The sequence below is a fragment of the Malaya genurostris genome, chromosome 1 (genome assembly GCF_030247185.1).
Source record: "Malaya genurostris strain Urasoe2022 chromosome 1, Malgen_1.1, whole genome shotgun sequence".
Classification (NCBI taxonomy): Eukaryota; Metazoa; Arthropoda; class Insecta; order Diptera; family Culicidae; genus Malaya; species Malaya genurostris.
In genome coordinates this window covers 23,077,670-23,096,411 of record NC_080570.1, presented here as the reverse complement: position 1 = coordinate 23,096,411, position 18,742 = coordinate 23,077,670, and the positions used below count along the sequence as shown (strand labels likewise).

General features: G+C 36.2%; 1 protein-coding gene across 4 annotated transcripts in view; it reads left to right on the top strand.

The window, feature by feature from the left end:
* LOC131434820 (uncharacterized) overlaps positions 1-18,742 on the top strand; it is a 424,990-nt gene that overhangs the window by 126,870 nt on the left and 279,378 nt on the right. For all 4 annotated transcript variants that reach the window (XR_009230406.1, XR_009230403.1, XR_009230404.1 and 1 more), the window contains exon 4: positions 6,867-7,002. Coding sequence is in view for 1 of the 4 variants with exons in the window: in XM_058601990.1 (XP_058457973.1) it covers positions 6,867-7,002 (136 nt within the window). In the remaining 3 variants the exon portion in view is untranslated. The remainder of the gene's footprint in view (positions 1-6,866; positions 7,003-18,742) is intronic.

Below are 18,742 nucleotides of genomic sequence, written 5' to 3'. Positions count from 1 at the left end.
TAACGGCTATAAAAATATCCGCATACAGAATTTTAATGTCGATTATTTCATTTCGGATTTGCATAATTTATTGAAAGAAACTATCAATATGCTGTAGGGATTCGTTTCTAGCATTCAGAAGTACCAAATTGAGGAACTCACTACGATATTCACCACTTTTCGGAACATTTTTCTCGAACGATTTGTTGTACAGCAGCAGATATTATGTTCTCTTCCTCAGAACGCGTTCTGCTTGGCTGGTGGTTACATAGGTCAAATGAGACAGGTTTTTCAATAGTGTACTATTGAAATACTTCAATACTTTTTCTATACACGCTTAAGTTGAAAAATTTCGATTCTATTGGTAGTTAGATTATATAAATCCTTTCATAGATCACTGAACTATGAGCTTCAACTATACGAGCAAGGCAAACGCGCCTTATGGATTATCTCCTTCGATACTAGAGCTGTGCGCCGATCAAAATTGTCAACATCGGCGGCTGAACCGTCTATTTCCTGAAAACATCGCTATTTCCTGAAAACATCGGCGGAGGAGGCGGCGCGATTCGGCGTAATCAATTATAAACATATTAAAAATTTTAATATTGATTCACACAGGACAATTTCTCTATCTTATTGTTTTGTCGACCTACAATCAACGATCCTAATGTTTATGTGATCCATTAAAGCCAACGTAGTAAATGGAGATGGTAAATGTTTTCGAATGCATCGAACTAGAGGAGAAATTGAGATGAATATAAGTGCGATATTTGGAGATGGTTGACTATTGTTTAAATAAATATTTCATTCATATACAAAGGGTTTTTTTTATTATGAGCAAGAAATATGAAGTTTTATTCGGAACTATTTTTCAAATCTCTTTTTACATAGTTGATAATTATCATGTATAAAAATCGTTTTATCAACTCAAAAAATAAGTATATCTTTTTCGTACGTATGTAATTAACATAAAATCGATTAGGCGCTCAAATTCATTCAGATATCAAAAATAATATCAAATTAACAAATTCATATTTTAATTACTTCACATTTGTAACGATTTCTTATAAAAACGGGTAAATTCATTTGAAAAGTCATAGTAAAAGTAGAAGAAAATGTTTTTACTTTGAGTTGGTAACGTTGATCTTAATCTATTGTGCGAAAACTAACGTTTATTTAGAATGGATCATGAAATTTTGTTCAATACCATTTTTCAAATGCCCGGAAATAACAAATAAAGTACCCAAAATAAATGGTACTCGATCGATAAACATTCTAGTACCTGAGAAATCAACACTACACTGGTTTCTAAAAAAAATGTTAATCTGAAAAAAACCTAACATTATTTATTTTTTTCGGAAGAACCCTCCTTTTTTTGGTTCCATTTTTCATTTTCAGATGTCGCGACCGATAATGTGCCAATAGCTCAAAACCTTTTAAATAAAGACAGAAAATAGGCTTTGAATCAAATGACATTGGCTTCGGTTGATATCGGTAGTACTGATTTTCATTATAAGTAGGAGGAAAGTAACTGTACTGTAATTTTCAATGAATTTTCATGAAAACTGTAAACACGGCACGATTAAAATGTGATAACCGGCGCGCTGATCATCTTTTTCTTAAATTGGCGGCGTGTCGAATTATCGGCGGCGGCGGCGTGGCGCGGCGGCGCACAGCTCTATTCGATACTCGTTTATACCAAACATTTCAGAAAAGTATAATTTTTAATTATTTGAGATTATGTCACACAACTGATAATTTTATCATAAAATTGTGATCATATTTCCGATGGCGTTTAGCAACAATTATGTTGATTCGTTAGATACAACAAGAGATATTCACGATCAAAAACTTATCACTCTCTCAGAGGGTAAATTTTGAAAAGGCTACCCATAGTAAAGTAAGTCGTATTCACGACAAAAGTGCCGCCGATACCAAAAAATGGCTTGATGAGTGTTATCCAGACTCTGCACCGGGCGAAGCAACAATTCGTAAGTGGTTTGCAAAATTTCGTACTGGTCATATGAGCACCGAAGACGATGAACGCAGTGGACGTCCAAAAGAGGCTGTTACCGATGAAAACGTGAAAAAATATCCACAAAATGATTTTCAATGACCGTAAAGTGAAGTTGATCGAGATAGCTGAAATTGAACGAATTGGGCTTCGAATTACTCCCTCATCCACCGTATTCTCCAGATTTGGCCCCCAGTGACTTTTCCTGTTCTCAGACCTCAAGAGAATGCTCGCTGGTAAAAAATTTAGAAACAATGAAGAGGTAATCGCTGAAACTGAGGCCTATTTTGAGGCAAAGGACAAATCGTACTACAAAAATGGTATCGAAAAGTTGGAAGATCGCTATAATCGCTGTATCGCCTCTGATGGCAATTATGTTGAATAATAAAAACGAATTTTGGCAAAAAAATGTGTGTTTCTATTAAACGATACGAACTTTTCAGTCGAGCTGTTATGTGTTTATGACAAATTCTCATAGACATGAAGAAAAATTTTAACAATAAATCATTGCTTAATCCTGTGCAAAGCTGTTGCAAATTATACAGAGTATAGAGAAAATATTCACTCGTGCTTGTTTTAGCAAATGCGAATAGTACTGTCTCCTTGGTAGCTTTCCTCAAAAGAACGGCATCTAGTCAGTTTACCGTCGTTACTTCTTGAATTTGCCCTTGTCATAATATTTTTCTACTGGGCGTAGCTTGGGAATTTTGGTAGGAGGGTTAATTTTCTTGAGCAAGACGTTGACGAGATGAAAAATCCGGCCAAAACAAAACGGAGCACTTGTACTGCTTGACGAAAGGAAACAAAAGTTTGTCTTGTAAGTTGACAGTCCTGCTAGTTTTTTTTAATTTCATGCGTGATTGTACACGGTATTCACAGCTTTCTGGCGAAATCTTGGATGGAAAAGTTTGAGTTCCGCTTTAAACAGGTGACAACTCTATTCGACAATTTTGCAACCCCTCCCGATCTGACGTACGCTGAATACTTTTTTTTTACATTAGTAACCGGTAGTTTTGCCACACTAATCAATTTAAACTACTTTGCATGCGAGTAGGTTCGATTTTTGCGATGGACGAGCAAAGTTTTGACACGTTGCTAATCTTGCGAAGGCAAATGTTAAAATTAAACAGTAGGCGTGGTATTTGAAGAGGTCGAAAGCGACATAACAGTTCGGCTGAAAAGTTCGTATCGTTTAATAGAAACACACATTTTTTTGCCAAAATTCGTTTTTATTATTCAACATAATTGCCATCAGAGGCGATACAGCGATTATAGCGATCTTCCAACTATTCGATACCCTTTTTGTAGTACGATTTGTCCTTTGCCTCAAAATAGGCCTCAGTTTCAGCGATTACCTCTTCATTGCTTCTAAATTTATTACCAGCGAGCATTCTCTTGAGGTCTGAGAACAGGAAAAAGTCACTGGGGGCCAAATCTGGAGAATACGGTGGATGAGGGAGCCCAATTCGTTCAATTTCAGCATGGTTTTCATCAACTTGTGACACGGTGCATTGTCTTGGTGAAACAAAACTTTTTTCTTCTTCAAATGAGGCCGTTTTTTTTTAATTTCGTCCTTCAAACGCTCTAATAACGCTATATAATAGTCACTGTTGATGGTTTTTCCCTTTTCAAGGTAGTCGATGAAAATTATACCATGCGAATCCCAAAATACAGACGCCATAACCTTACCGGCCGATTGTTGAGTCTTTCCACGCTTTGGGTTCGGTTCATCGTGTGCAGTCCACTCAGCTGACTGTCGATTGGACTCCGAAGTGAAGTGATGGAGCCATGTTTCGTCCATTGTTATATATCGACGAAAAAAAATCGGTTTTATTTCGATATAACAGCTCCAAACACTGCTCAGAATCATCAATTCGTTGTTGTTTTTGATCGATTGTGAGCTCACGCGGCACCCTTTTTGCACAAAGCTTTCTCATATCCAAATATTCGTGAATAATATGTCTAACACGTTCCTTTGATATCTTCAGGGTGTCAGCTATCTCGATCAACTTCACTTTACGGTCATTGAAAATCATTTTGTGGATTTTTTTTCACGTTTTCATCGGTAACAGCCTCTTTTGGACGTCCACTGCGTTCATCGTCTTCGGTGCTCATATGACCAGTACGAAATTTTGCAAACCACTTACGAATTGTTGCTTCGCCCGGTGCAGAGTCTGGATAACACACATCAAGCCATTTTTTGGTATCGGAGGCACTTTTTTTCATCGAAAAGTAGTGTTTCATCAACACACGAAATTCCTTTTTTTCCATTTTTTTTTCACAATAACAAAAGTAGCTTCACTCAAAATGCAATATCTCACAAACTAATAATCAGACAGCTGTCAAATTTATACACGTATCTTTTGAAAGTTGGTATGGATTTAATTCTAGTGGCGCCCTCTCATAGAAACGATACGAACTTTTCAGCCGATCTGTTAGTGTGGTCAAAGTACGTAAGTCACCTTGCAATTGCAACGCGATCAATTTAGTTAACTTTTAAGGCTGTGATGTTTCAAAAGGAATAGAATTTGAGAAAATTGATGAAATCATTTTTGAAACCGATAAAACGAACAATATAATTTAATGTTCGAAGATGATTTCATGCAAATGTTGGCCGCATTGGGTCGTTTTCGTTCCCTTATGTTTTACATTCGAAAAATTTTCTGTAAGGTTGATCTGAATTGGCCCTTTTGGAAACATGACAATGAATATGCACAGCCGATGGAACACACACATTTAGGCTGTGGCTCGCAAAATAGTTTACCTTTAAGGTTAAATTTTGACACTCGAGTGGATATTTGGATGTTGTCAAAAATAACACTGCAATAAAGCAATTTCTTTTTATACTTTCAGTCAAAGAAAATGCCCCTATAAAAAAAGTTTCAATACATTTTCCAACGAAGTAAGTTTATCTCATAGTTCCTCTTGCGTTCCGATGTATTGATAAGTTTGATAAGCTACTTGATATCATTTTATTTTCAGTGCAAAATAAACCCAAACAACTTTTCATTCATCATACTTTGAAATGGGCCGCAGTTTTAGTTAACTTTAACTACTCGAGAGGAAATAACTGCTCGACTGTCAAATTTTATCTAAACGTTAAAATAACTCACGAGATGGTCCACGGTCCTAACAGCGTTATGTTGACATATATCGGAATGAAACCAGTGCTCCATAATTTGTAATAATGGTTATTTCATTAGTATTTTACACGCACTTTTTCTAGTGATATACGAAACAGAAACAGTTTTATTGGAATATAAATATCAATAGTATAACCAAACTAATGACGCGGATACTAAAATATATTTGTTGATGGTAATTTAAACTAAGATAAACTCAAGATGGAATAGTCTATGATTTTTCATATACCATTCAAATTGGACCCCTCAATGAAATCGGTTCACCGTCAGTTGTAGTTTAATTATTATTAGAGCAAATTCAGCAGCTATAAGTTCTATATGGAAGATCTACAATAGAGCAGAAACTGGAACAAACGAATCCCCAGCAAGCCGTTCTAGTTTTATTTATTCGATCAGTTCTTCTGACAAATTTAAAACTGGTCTACGATGCCGTTCTATTTTTTGTATATTTGAAACACGAGTAAAACACAATAAATTGTGTGCGATATGTTCACAAATGTTTACTTCCTTCCAAACTTGTATTGTTGCTATGAAATTTTACCATCCTTTTCTAATGTTTATCGACGCTTATTAACGAAGGGTCAACAACATTGCATTATTACTAAGTTCACTGGTTCACGATTACTGATCCAACATTTTTTGATGAACTGTATGAAACATTGTAATCTTGAATTAATCTTTGATTTAAAGAAGAATACTTTTTTTCATAACATTATGAGCAAACTTGGCAACCCTGAGCTACAAACTAAAATGTAAACAAAGCGCAGTCAAATGAATTAAGTGCAAATTTTCATCTAATATAATTGAAGATTTTCGTTGCTTAGCTGGCAATTTTAGAAGTTTTCAATTGTTGAGTAAACAAGTGAAAAGTCAACATTACTAATTATGAAGTAATTATGTGAAATAGTGATCAAATTACCATCAATGAGACGAATCAATTAGTAAATATTCAAAACCACGACGAACTGTAAAACTTGAGACGAAAATGTTTTCTATATTGGAAAGTGAATTTATTTTTCAATGGATAAAACGATCTCTGAAGGATGTTTTAATGGAAAAATGACAACAACTGAAATAAAAATTTTAAAACATTTCACCGTTTGGTTCAGGTACAGGTCATGAGATAAAGAGATGAGATGGAAATAGGAGCTGAGATGAAATGGGAAGTTGTTACCCTACCTATAAATTGACTACTTTGCAACTAATTTTGAATCTTTTCTTCCATCTACTCATTATTGCTGCCAAAACACAAAGAGTTCTCAATGAGTTTCCTTGAAGCGAGAGCTTCGTTCACTAAGTTAAAATTAAATGATTCACATACAACCTTGAGTGGAGTTACTGAAATTAAACAGATAAGTAACCATAACTTACAAAAGTAAGTATCCATGAATACTACTTCGATCCACCAAACTTAAAAATAGGATACGGATAGGTTCTGGTTCCATGTAGGCAGTTGCTACTTGGTGTAGACTTTTCCAAAAGGCACATACATTTTTCACTCATATAGATAACTCGATATGGATAACATTTACTGGTCAGACTGAACTGAACCGAAATAGTTTAATGCCGCATGTCTTATCTTATATTACTTGACAGATTCTAAGACCCTTTTTACTTGACATGAAATCAATAATGTTAGTAAAACACACTTAAACTACTTATAGATTGTATAACCTTTCGAGCCGAATAAAGCCACTTACCACATACTCTTACCCGCTTGCTCGTTTCAGATGACGGTATCGAACGCAACGCATGTCACCCTGCGCAACGTGGGCTTCAATCTGTCCGGAAACTTCACCTGCGAGGTAACGGCGGATGCCCCCTCGTTCTACACCGGCGTAGCAACCAACTTCCTAACCGTTGTCGGTGAGTAAATTACGTTTACTTGTTTCTATCTTTCGAAACTAAGCAAAACCTCCGGAACTCAGCCAAAGCTGTAGTAAAACTTTACAACTGTACTTTATCTTACTCATCTTGGGCCGGCCGGCCGAGATCCAAGGAACCAGTAGGAATATATATATTCTGTCCCAGGGTGTTTATGCCGTACGTCGGGAGGGGAAGGGAAAGAGCTACGACGAATGTGGCCATTAATTAATTTAGAAGTGTTGTTCTACCGTCTTTCCGACCTCCTTAGAAGAGGCAGGCAGGATTCCTTTCCTTGTTGTCTGGTCGGAAGATGCTTCCTCGAGAAGATTTCACAATATCGCTTATTTACCATGTATTTACGGCAGATTTATCTACCACAGAAAAATTGTACTTGCGAACTTAGCGTGGTCTCGATTTTTTTTCAGTTTTCGCTCGATATTGATTGAAGGTTACGTTAATCTCGGCTTTATTCAGCATGAAGAACCAAATTAAAAACAACAAAATATCATAAATACACACTTAAAACTTAATTTTGATCTCGGCAAAAAAAAAGCTGAAAACGAACGCAAAGCGATATTTTACTGAAATTTCGGCTAAAATAGCTTTTCCCAAAATTCCCGGTTTATTATTTCCGATTTCTCGTCAATTCAAAATGTTATTCTGGTATTCGGTTTTGTAAATTACCATGTTTACCAACAATTGGTCGTTTTGCCGAAATCAGCAAATTAATGATATCAACTTACCGAAATCTCGGTAAACAACTTTTAGACAACCGCAATTCGGTGAATCATCGAAGTAGCCATTTTTCTTTAGTGTAAAACTGAGTAATGTAACTAATGTCGTTTTCGTTTTTAAATTGCACTACACTGGTGTAGCGAAAGCTGCACTGAAACCGTTCGTTTTTGCCAATTGCACTACACCAGTGCTACACTTTTTCTGCACCGATACCACTGGTGTAGCACTCATCAAAAGTTTGGTGTAGCTCTGTGCAATGGAATCATGTATTGTAGTCAATGGTTACTGTTTATGTTTTCGTCATTTTTGTTCGTTTATTCAAGCCTCAGTGTAGCACTGCACCGGTGTAGTGCAAGTTAAAAACGAAAACGCCATAAGTGCATATGTTCATATGTGGAATTAGTTGCAAATAAAAATTGAATCCGAATATAGCGATATGTTTCGTGATATTAAGAACAAATTTGTTCAATGTTTGACGATTTTCCGTAGCAAGAAATCCCCCGGAGCTTTCTTACGAGATAGAGATCCTCGCAACGCTAATCTACTGCATGAAATTGATCGGACTCCGGTATGATATATTTCTTTAAATATTCAATGTTTTTTTGAGCCATTAGCTTCGTTGTATCCGGAATCTGATTTTCTGCGGAAAATCGAATTGTGTTCTCTACTGTAAATAACATGTGCATGCATCCATTCTACGGCGTATATGTTTGGCAACATTTTTTTCATGGGACATTCTGTGAAAAATATTTTGAAAATCTACCATTTTTATGAATTATTCACAAAAATCTGTAGAAATCTGTTAATTTTTATAAAATCTGTGTTCTGTGACACCGAATCTGTGTGGCAAAATAGGCAAAAAAAATCTGTATTTTTACCGAAAAAAATCTGTAAATATGGTAACACTGCTTGCCACTCTACTATCAAAACTCTATCGCAAATTTTACTACCACTCAGCAACGTTGCCAGGTATACCGATGTATCGGTATTTATACAGATATTTGACTTCTAAACCGCAATACAGATATGTACTCCCAAAATACCGATAAAAAAAGGGAAAAAGGTTTTACATGTGACCTTTTTTTTTGCTCACCAAAATGAACTTTGGTGACAGTACTTATGTTGACGAGATTCTGATACCGATATGGTACAGATAGATTTTTGCGCCGAATACAGATTTTTGGAAAAATGACCTGGCAACGCTGCCTCTCATTAGCTGGTAATGTCAAAACGAAATCGCACGAAAAAATGTTGAAACTGGCAACACAAGTTGATAAATTATTGATTTTGAAAACAGTTTCCAGTGACCTTGGTTACTACATATAGAAACATGAGGAATGTAAACAAAAACAAGGTATTAAATTCATTAGGTTTTACACGATGACGACACAGGTTCAAAATGTCAGAATTTTCCTTAAAAAGGGCCTAGTGCCAACTATGAGACAACACACGATATTTTTAGAAACAGTTTGGAATCGTTTCGACGTTTAAAATTTTTTGGATCGTTTTCGTTACATTTCGTTTAAATTTAAAATTCTACTGTAAAGTTAATTTGGTGAGCTTTAAATAAAAACAAAAAAGGTTACTATTTAGGCATTAGCCCTTCCTAATGCAAAATGCAGAACCAGAGATGCCACTTATACAGATTTATCTGCATCGTATAGATTTTTGCGTTCGCATACTGATTTAAGGCCATCGTCCAAGTACCATGCGTACCATGGGTGGTTTTAGGAAATTTTCGATGGAAATTTTGAAAAATTTGACAAAACCAAAAACATACAGACCTTTGAAATACTTTTTATCTATCTACAGGGTGAAAATGGCGGGAAAATTCGGATGATTTTCCGAGTCTTATTAAAAATAGCACTGAAAAAATGAACTTTTTTGTAATCTTTCACAATTATTTGAAAAAAAATCCTCGGTTAATTTTTCAAAAGGGCGTATAAGCAAGTGACAGTTTCTCTTTATTCACTCTCTCTTTCGATTATTGTGATGTGATTAAAAAGATTTTCTTTGATATCACTATTCTGTTTGAAAGTCGGAAGTTTCGGGTATCATTTCATGCAAAGAGTTGAGTGATAAACATGGAAACCGCTTGGTATTTAATAGAAGAGAAAGTAAACAAAGAGAAAGTGTCACTTGCTCATACGCCCTTTTGAAAAATTAACCGAGAATTCGATGGAATGAAATTTTTTTTCAAAAAAAAACCTTATTCTGGCAACAAGGATCACATTCGGACACATTTTTGGAAAACCTTTTCACGCTTTTGATGGAAAATCAACGAATTTCATATAACCGATTTCGTGGAAATTTTTGAAATTCGTGGATTTTCTATGAAAAGCGTGAAAAGGTTTTCTAAAAATGTATCCGAATGTAATCTTTGTATCCATCATAAGGTTTATTTGAAAAAAAAAATTTATGTCATCGCAGATCACAAAACTCATTTTTCAGACCTATTTTTGATAAGACTCGGAAAATCCTCCGAATTTTCCCGCCATTTTCACCATGTAGATAGAAAAAGTATTTCAATGGTCTGTATGTTTTTGGTTTTGGCAAATTTTTCAAAATTTCCATCGAAAATTTCCCAAAACCACCCGCGCGCATGGTACTTGGACGATGGCCTTAAATCAGATTACAGATTTTCTAAGTTTAATAGTGAAAACAGATAGAGCAGATACATATTTTCTATGAAAATATCTGGCATCTCTGTGCACATCCGATGAAACACACACACTTAACAGTGTTATGGTGACATATAGCGGAAAGAAACCAGTGCTACTAGATTGGCCACAATGGTTATTTCATTAGAGCAGAACCACAAACAAATTTCCAGACATGACAGTCACAATCTTTTTTTGGCGCACATCTACGGTCCTCCGTGAAACTGGCACCAATGGTGATAAATTGGTTGCACTGCTGAGTTCCCATCATCGCATTCATAATGCAAATGTCAAACCGTGAGAACCCTTTCGATACGTTAGCTCATTTGTATATTTTGAGATTTCATGGCACACTTTGGTCGAAATGATAACAATGCAATTAATCTCGCGCTCCACCAAGCGGTGAGTGCGGTCATTTTAGAAGGTACCGGGAACGGACCAGATTTTTTTTAAATATTTGTAAGCACATACATGTCTTTATTATTTATCTTTGGCAGAACTTCATGCTGCTGAACAGCATGAAGTTCTATATGGAAGATCCATAATAGAGCAGAAACTGGAACAAACGTATCCCCAGCAAGCCGTTCTAGTTTTCTTTATTCAACCAGTTCTTCTGTCAAATTTAAAACTGATCTACGATGCCGTTCTATTTTTTATATATTTGAAACACGAGTAAAACACTGCTGGTGCTGCCAGTTTTTCTTGTTATAAAATCCAGATTTAAATTTTGTAACTGACATAAATTATGTATCTAGAAGTATAAAACTCCTGAACATGCCCTTAGTATTTAACACTCTCTTTCTGGTAATATTCGAAGCCGAAACAATTTTATTGAAATATAAATATCAACAAAATAATTAAACTAAAACAATTTTTTTTGTAACATTATGAGAAAACTTGGCAACTTTGTGAAACCAAATGAGATGAAAACAAAGCGCAATCAAGTGAACTAAGTGAAAAACTTTCATCTCATGTTCTTGAGGAATTTTATTGCTTGTAGGGTAATTTTTGAAGCATTTAATCGTTAATTAAACAAGTGGCAAGTGAACATTACTAATTATGAAGTCATCCAGCATTCAATAGTAGTGTAATTGTGCGATCATAGTGATCATGTTTTGAGACGAACCGATTAGTAGATATTCAGAAACATGACGAACTGTAAATCTTGAGATGAAAATGTGTCCTAAATTGAAAAGTGAGTTTGTTTTAAATGAAAAAAGCGTTCACCGAAGAATTTAAAACGATTTCTTACAATCAGAAAGTGTGACAATAGCTTGAATAATCATTTCAAAACATTCTACAGTTTGGTTCAGGTACTTTGTAAGACATTATTCATGTTCAAAGTAGTGAGGTGAAGGGATGAGATGGAATCAGGAGCTCAGATGAAATAGGGAGCCGTTACCCTATGTTTGTACACAAAAGAATTCCTTTATTCATATAGGATCACAAAACATAAAAATAAAATTTAAGCACTCACCTGCACTCTGCTTTATCATAGTTTGTTTATGACCCTCATTATTTAGTTGCTCTCCGGATTTCACTGAATAAGAGAAAAAGACAAAATTTCAAATCAATGGAACGATTCCACGACTATTTTTAACTGTTTGTTTTGTTTATTCTGGGGTTCCCAAACTCATAATTGGACAGATTAGTAGCGTAAAATGGCGACGGTGTCCGCTGCAACTGGTGAGTGAGTCAACGGGAACCGCCATACGAATCAGACAGGCTTACAAATAGTCTTCCGGTATCATCAAGAACGAAATTATTTGTGTGCTTTTGTGTGCGTGTAGAAACTCGTGCAATTATTACAGAAACGTCGCTCGTATCCGTTTTGGCCAAGCCATCCGTTTTCCGACGTGTACCAGTCGAAAGTTTTCATCCGGCAAAATAATAATGACAATGGCAGTGCGCATAGGAAAAGCGACTTGGAGCATCCGGTGCTGCAAATGATAAATGATGCAATGGTTGATAAATTAAGGACGTTCTCTCGTTTGACTGCCACTCACTGCCGCCACCTCGCATCCGTTCCGAAAGCATCCTTCGGTTGAGGCACGTTGAAAACAGCAGACGATTTAATATACATTCTTCACATTATAGTATGTTCACATTAGCGCTGATATCAAGTGATATACGGATATACTTGATATCCGATGATATCATGTGCGATATCACTTGATATCCCATATAATTTGATGTCAACGCGTATCACCATTTTGTCATGATATCCGGGATATCATGTACGATATCATGTCGAGTTGTCAAAAATCGCAACTAGCAACACGGATAATGGCATTGAACGCACTCATTTATAAACGTCACTTTGAGAGTGACAATAAACAATCATTATAATTTCAAATTTTTCAACGAATACTGGCGTTCGGAGAACATTTATTGCAAGACTTCAATTATTGATTGAATTGTAGGAGAGAAAAGCAATATTATTGATCTTACTCCTAATGGGAACATTCAATATGACAATTTGATTGTCAAACGATATTATTTCGATCATATGTGAACACTCCCACGTAATATGCATATCATCTCTGTATATCAAGTGATATAAGCGCTAATGTGAACATGGTATTAAACGCTGGATTAATGATGCTGACAGTTTAGAACGCACCAGACCATTAGCACTGCTGAGTAGCTCTTCAACGGGTAATGGGGCTTCATTTGAATTGTTATTTCAACTGTCGGCTCGGTTGCGGTCGGTGCCAAAACAACAACCTTGAAGCAGTTTTCCAGTGTTCTCGATCCAATACAACTCGAGTGACAAGAGGGCTGCCGTAGATGAAGATGGAGGTGACGAAGGTGTAAGACTGTTCTTCAGTTTTATTTAGCCGGGGAAAAATGACTAAATCCAAAACACTAATCATTCACCACCGTCTGTTGGCGGGTGCTTTCAAATCCATCAGAGAAAAATCAGGCAACCAACCGTAAAATGAAAACACTCAGCTGCTGTAAACTCTAATAATTCACTCATTTTTTGTCTCACCTCATCAACAGATTAAGGGCAATATTTGTAGCCTCCAACAACGAAACAGCTTCGTGTTAGGATTTTGAGTGGCGTTGAACATAAATATTCGCTCATGGATTTATTGGTTTGTCAGCTGGCAAAGATGAGATTTCGTTCTGCGTAGGCTCCTACAGGCAACTGGCCTCCAATACTGGATCAGGTGCTAGGACGCAAATACATCCGATGCGATGGGTCCCAGACCAGATCTCTTGTACCGAAATATTAAAATCTCCGGCAACGTCAATGTAATGGAATGGATCGAAGAGGAGGGCTGCGGGACGACCCTATCAGAGCTTATTCATCCAAAGCCTACGATCAGAACAAACTGCAGGATTCTGTTTTCCAAGAAAAATTATGCTCGTTATGCTGTTATGAAGAATATATTCTACAGAGACACTCTTGGCAATTTTGTATTCAGAAAAGAAATCTTCTCTCATCATAGGAGGACATTGTTTCAATGCATTAGTAGGGGAGAGTGTTCGGTTACCGGCACCCTGTTCTTTTAAGCTTATAACTTCTGACTAAGTGCACATTATGCGGACATCTATACATCAATGGAAAGCTAAAGTCCCTAGCTAACAACTGAATTAGAAACTAAGTTGATTCAGTCGATTGAAAAAACGTTATTATAAATTTAGGGCATGTTCAGAAGTGTTCTAGTTCTAGATGCATAATTTATGTCAGTTTTAAAATTTAAATCTAGAAATTATAACAAAATAAACTGGCAGCCCCAGCACCGTTTATCTGTGTTTCAAATATAGGAAAAATAGAACGGCAGTGTATACCAGTTTTAAATTTAACAGTAGAACTGGTCGAATAAATAAAACTAAAACGGATTGCTGGGGATGCGTTTGTTTCAGTTTCATTTACATTATAGACCACCCATATGAATCATGCAGCTGCTGAATTTGCTCTTAGTAAAGTGATAAATTTTGGCAATTTCAAAAAAGGTGTTCGGCTACCGGCACCCTAAGAAATTTCGCTAAAAATGGAAAAAATATAAGTAAAAACTGCAATAATTCAAAGAAAAACCTATTTCAATCCACCTAGTGGTGTAATGATGCCTTTCTCATATTTCTCATTACATCATAAATATTATCGTGAAATTCGCAAAAACAACTGTTTATTGAATATAAATAGGAAAAATTGTTCGGAACTAATCTCACAAACTCTATAAATCCTGTTTAACCTGTAGTTCCGGAACCGGAAGTAGTATCCACAACAAATTAAGGAATTCCGTATGAAACTGTAAGACTTTTCTTTTGAACCTATGAGTTTGTGAAAATCGATTTGGCCATCTCCAAGAAAAGTGAGTGAGATCCTTTTTGCAATTTTTAATCACTATTTCCAATTCTTCCGAAACCGGATTCAGATAAACGGAATAGCCGAAAACTTTGACGCTCATCGCCCTGTAACTGCGGAACCGGAAGTCGGATCCGGATGAAATTTCTCAGTAACTTTAAAGACAGTATGAGCTTTAATTCAAATCAAGATTTGTGAAAATCGGTTCAAACATCGCAAAGAAATCGAAGTGAATTTAGTTTTAGGAGTTTTTCTTCTCCACTTTCGGTGCTCTCGGAACAGGAAAAGAGGGAACCAATAGTGCCGAATTAAGTTTTCATGCCCACAAACCAACAAGCTCTGCAAACTAGAAGAATTTATCAGACAGTTTTATGGGATTTGCACCAGGTTTTTACCATCGTTCGTGAAAAAATACTAATGAAATTGGTAATTTTTCACTTATCACGCTTTAGTTCCAGAACCGGAAGTCGGATCCAGATAAAATGTTCTGCAAAATTTTAGGATATTATAAGACCTTTCATTTGTATCTTAGTTTGCGGAAATCGGTTTAGTTGTTCCAGAGATAATTGAGTGTAAACTTATTCTCAAATTTTCACATATTACCATATAACTCCGGAACCGGAAGTCACATTCAAATAAAATTAAATAGCAAGCTATGGGACCATAAACCCTTCTATTTGAATCTTGGTTTGTGAAAATTGGTTCAGCCATCTCTGAAAATAGTGAGTGCATATTTTTTTCATTTTTTTGTACATATCATCTTATATCTCCGGAACCGGAAGTCAGATCGGAATGAAATTCAATAGCAGGCTATGGGACCATAAGACCTTTCATTTGAATCTTTGTTTGTGAAAATCGGTTTAGCCATCTCAGAGAAAAGTGAGTGCATGTTTTTGTTACATACACACACATACACACACACACACACACACACACACACACACACAGATAGACATTTGCTCAGTTCGTCGAGCTGAGTCGAATGGTATATGACATATCAGTTTTGATCAATTTTTCAAAAATGTTTGATGGACAATTGCTTACATTTTATGTTGATTTTATCGCGCTAATAAAAAAGTTAGCAACACTGCATTAATGCATTTGTATTAGATCGCGCTACACAGAATAAACAAAGCTACATATTTTCTGCTAAAAAATCAGTTTCCAGAAAAACAAATAGTTTTACGACAAATCTTCCATATCCATTGCTTTTGCGTGTTTAATTAAAAGTTCATATTTTGTGAAATTACTAATAGAAGGTACATAAATCATTATTTCGCAATAATTTCTGCAAGAGAAAATCCATAAAAGAATGTGTTCGTTGCTAATCAAATGTGTTAGTAGAAGTAAGCTGAAACTGAAATAATTTTTCTCGAGCAGTTTTGAAAAAAAAACCGAAAAGTTTAGATTAAGATTTTCGGTTTCCTTAAATTCAGATTTCAACCAGAATGAACTGATTTGTAAATTTTTAACCATGTAGAAGATACAGGGTCCGGCACTCGAAGTGTAACCAATTCAAAATGCCATAAATTCAGTTTGGAAAATTACTTTTACTTAATTCAAAGTACAAAATGTGTAAAAATAATACAAAATTCAGAATCAATTCACTTTTGCTCGATATGACCACCTTTTGCCTTGACTTGATGACTTGAGAGAGCGAAGGAGTTGCTTCGTTAGGCCGAATGTGACTTGCAGGTATTTTGGCCCACTCGCGGACAATAACTTTTTTCAACGCCTCGAGACTGGTGTATCTTTTAGTTCGGACTTAGCTCTCCAAAATGGCCCAAAGAGAATAATCCATTGGATTCGCATCTGGTGAATTCGAGAGCCATTGTGTGGACGTGATGAAGTTCGGAACGTTGTTTTTCAGCCATTCTTAGTTCACTCGAGCTTTGTGAGACGGTGCCGAGTCCTGCTGAAACGTCCATGGTCTGCCACCGAAATGTTTGTCTGCCCACGGCTTCAAAGCTACCTCCAGAATACTTTCCCGATAATATGTCGCATTTACCTTGACGCCAGGCTCGATGAAAACGATTGGAGAGCACCCATCTGCGGTTACAGCGGCCCAAACCATTATCTGTTGCGGGTGCTGCCTCCTGGTGGCCAATCGATGACTCAAATTCTCGTATGAACGGTCGGTCAAGTAAACCCTATCGTTTTGAGAGTTTACGAATTGCTCAATTGGAAAAATTTTCTCGTCAGAAAATACAATGTTCGGAAATTGACCGCTTTCGGCCAAACGAAGCAACTCCTTCGCTCTCTCAAGTCATCAAGTCAAGGCAAAAGGTGGTCATATCGAGCAAAAGTGAATTGATTCTGAATTTTGTATTATTTTTACACATTTTGTACTTTGAATTAAGTAAAAGTAATTTTCCGAACTGAATTTATGGCCTTTTTAATTGGTTACACTTCGAGTGCCGGACCCTGTATATTGATAAAAATCAGGAAAAGAAGCGCAGGAATTTGCTTTTAAGCATACATTATTGACATTAAGGGCTGAGGACAGTACCGTAAAGTGGTAGGTTTTTTGCTATTTTCCCGTTTCAAATTAAATTTTCTTGGAAACGGTGCAGAATATAGAAAAAAACCCACCTGACAATGTCTTCGAAATTTAATGGAGAATATGTTATTCTGTGAAATTTTCAGAATGATTCATTGAGTTTAGCGGACGTGTTGTATTTTTTCTGACTGAAGAACTGCAGAAAAATGGAACGCTCGGAAATGCATACTTCTACTTGTTCATCGAATATCTCGGCTTTGAAGGCTTGTATCATAAATCTACCGTGACAAAGTCTAGATAATTTAGTTTAGATGCGATTAGTACATAAAAACATATATGTTATCGTGATAAAAATAAAGTCTTGTATTTTTCTGTGAAACACAGTCAGTTTCAATGCATCCACCATTTTTTTCGTCTTGGTTTCCTGATAGCATTCTGAAAAAGGAGAGAGAAATAAAAATGACTCGACAAGGCTGCCAAACACACACACATTCAATCTTTGTGAAAGTTGAATATTTTTTCATTGTTCATTGGAATCCATGTAATGTCCAACCCATACGATAGATTAATGTGATAAAACTTCTCATCAAAATAATAAAATGTATGCTGGCTACCCGGTACTGTTTGCTCATACACGAGAGAGTACAAGAGAAATACGATGCGCAAAGGGAATTGAGAGAGCCACGTGGTCGATTTAAAATTCAACACGTGGCCCTCTGTCCTCAGACCTTAATTTCTATCTGCTTAAGGCTTGTTCGCGACAATCTCTGGGCACCTCTGAATATTTGCAATACTTCTTCAACGCGTGAAATATTTCACTGAGTGATCGACGACACGACCAGGCACTCCGATGAAAAATCGATAGAAAAAGGTGGGTTGGTAATGTCAGAGACATAACTGGATGTCGTCAATATGAATAAAATTAGCACGTTTCCTTTACACTTCCGAATATCAGTTAGTTGATCGAATGTGTGAATTGTAAAAGCATTTCCGAAAATGTTACATAAAACGTTCTGACGCACAATTAAACAGTACGAAGTAGTTTCTATAGTTCATTATAATAAAATAATGGTGGTTCTGAAAAGAACCGTGTTGGAGAGTGACCTCGTGGTGAATAAAGGTTATGTTTAAAAACTGACGGTGGTTTGTTTACATCTCCATTAACCCGTATTCAAATTAGAATGAATATGTGAACAAACTGTCTTCATCTGTCAAATGATGTTCATTCAGCTAATTTTGTTACATATTCGTGTAAAACCTGTAAATAGAAGGCAAATATTTCTATTTTTATGGCACATTCAAAAGAACTTATCGCAATGGCACAGTCACATGATGGTTTTTTTCGAATGCATGGCCGTACGCATGATCCGAAGTTAAACAAATATGAAGTCAAAGCGATTTGCTCGGAGGATCTAAGAGTGTGTCCAAGTAACCGTGAAAATTTGCGACACGTTCTTAGCATAGCCTGCTTGGCAGGCTGGAAAGCCCCCATCAAGTTCTTGTTATGACATTGGGAGCTGTTTAGAA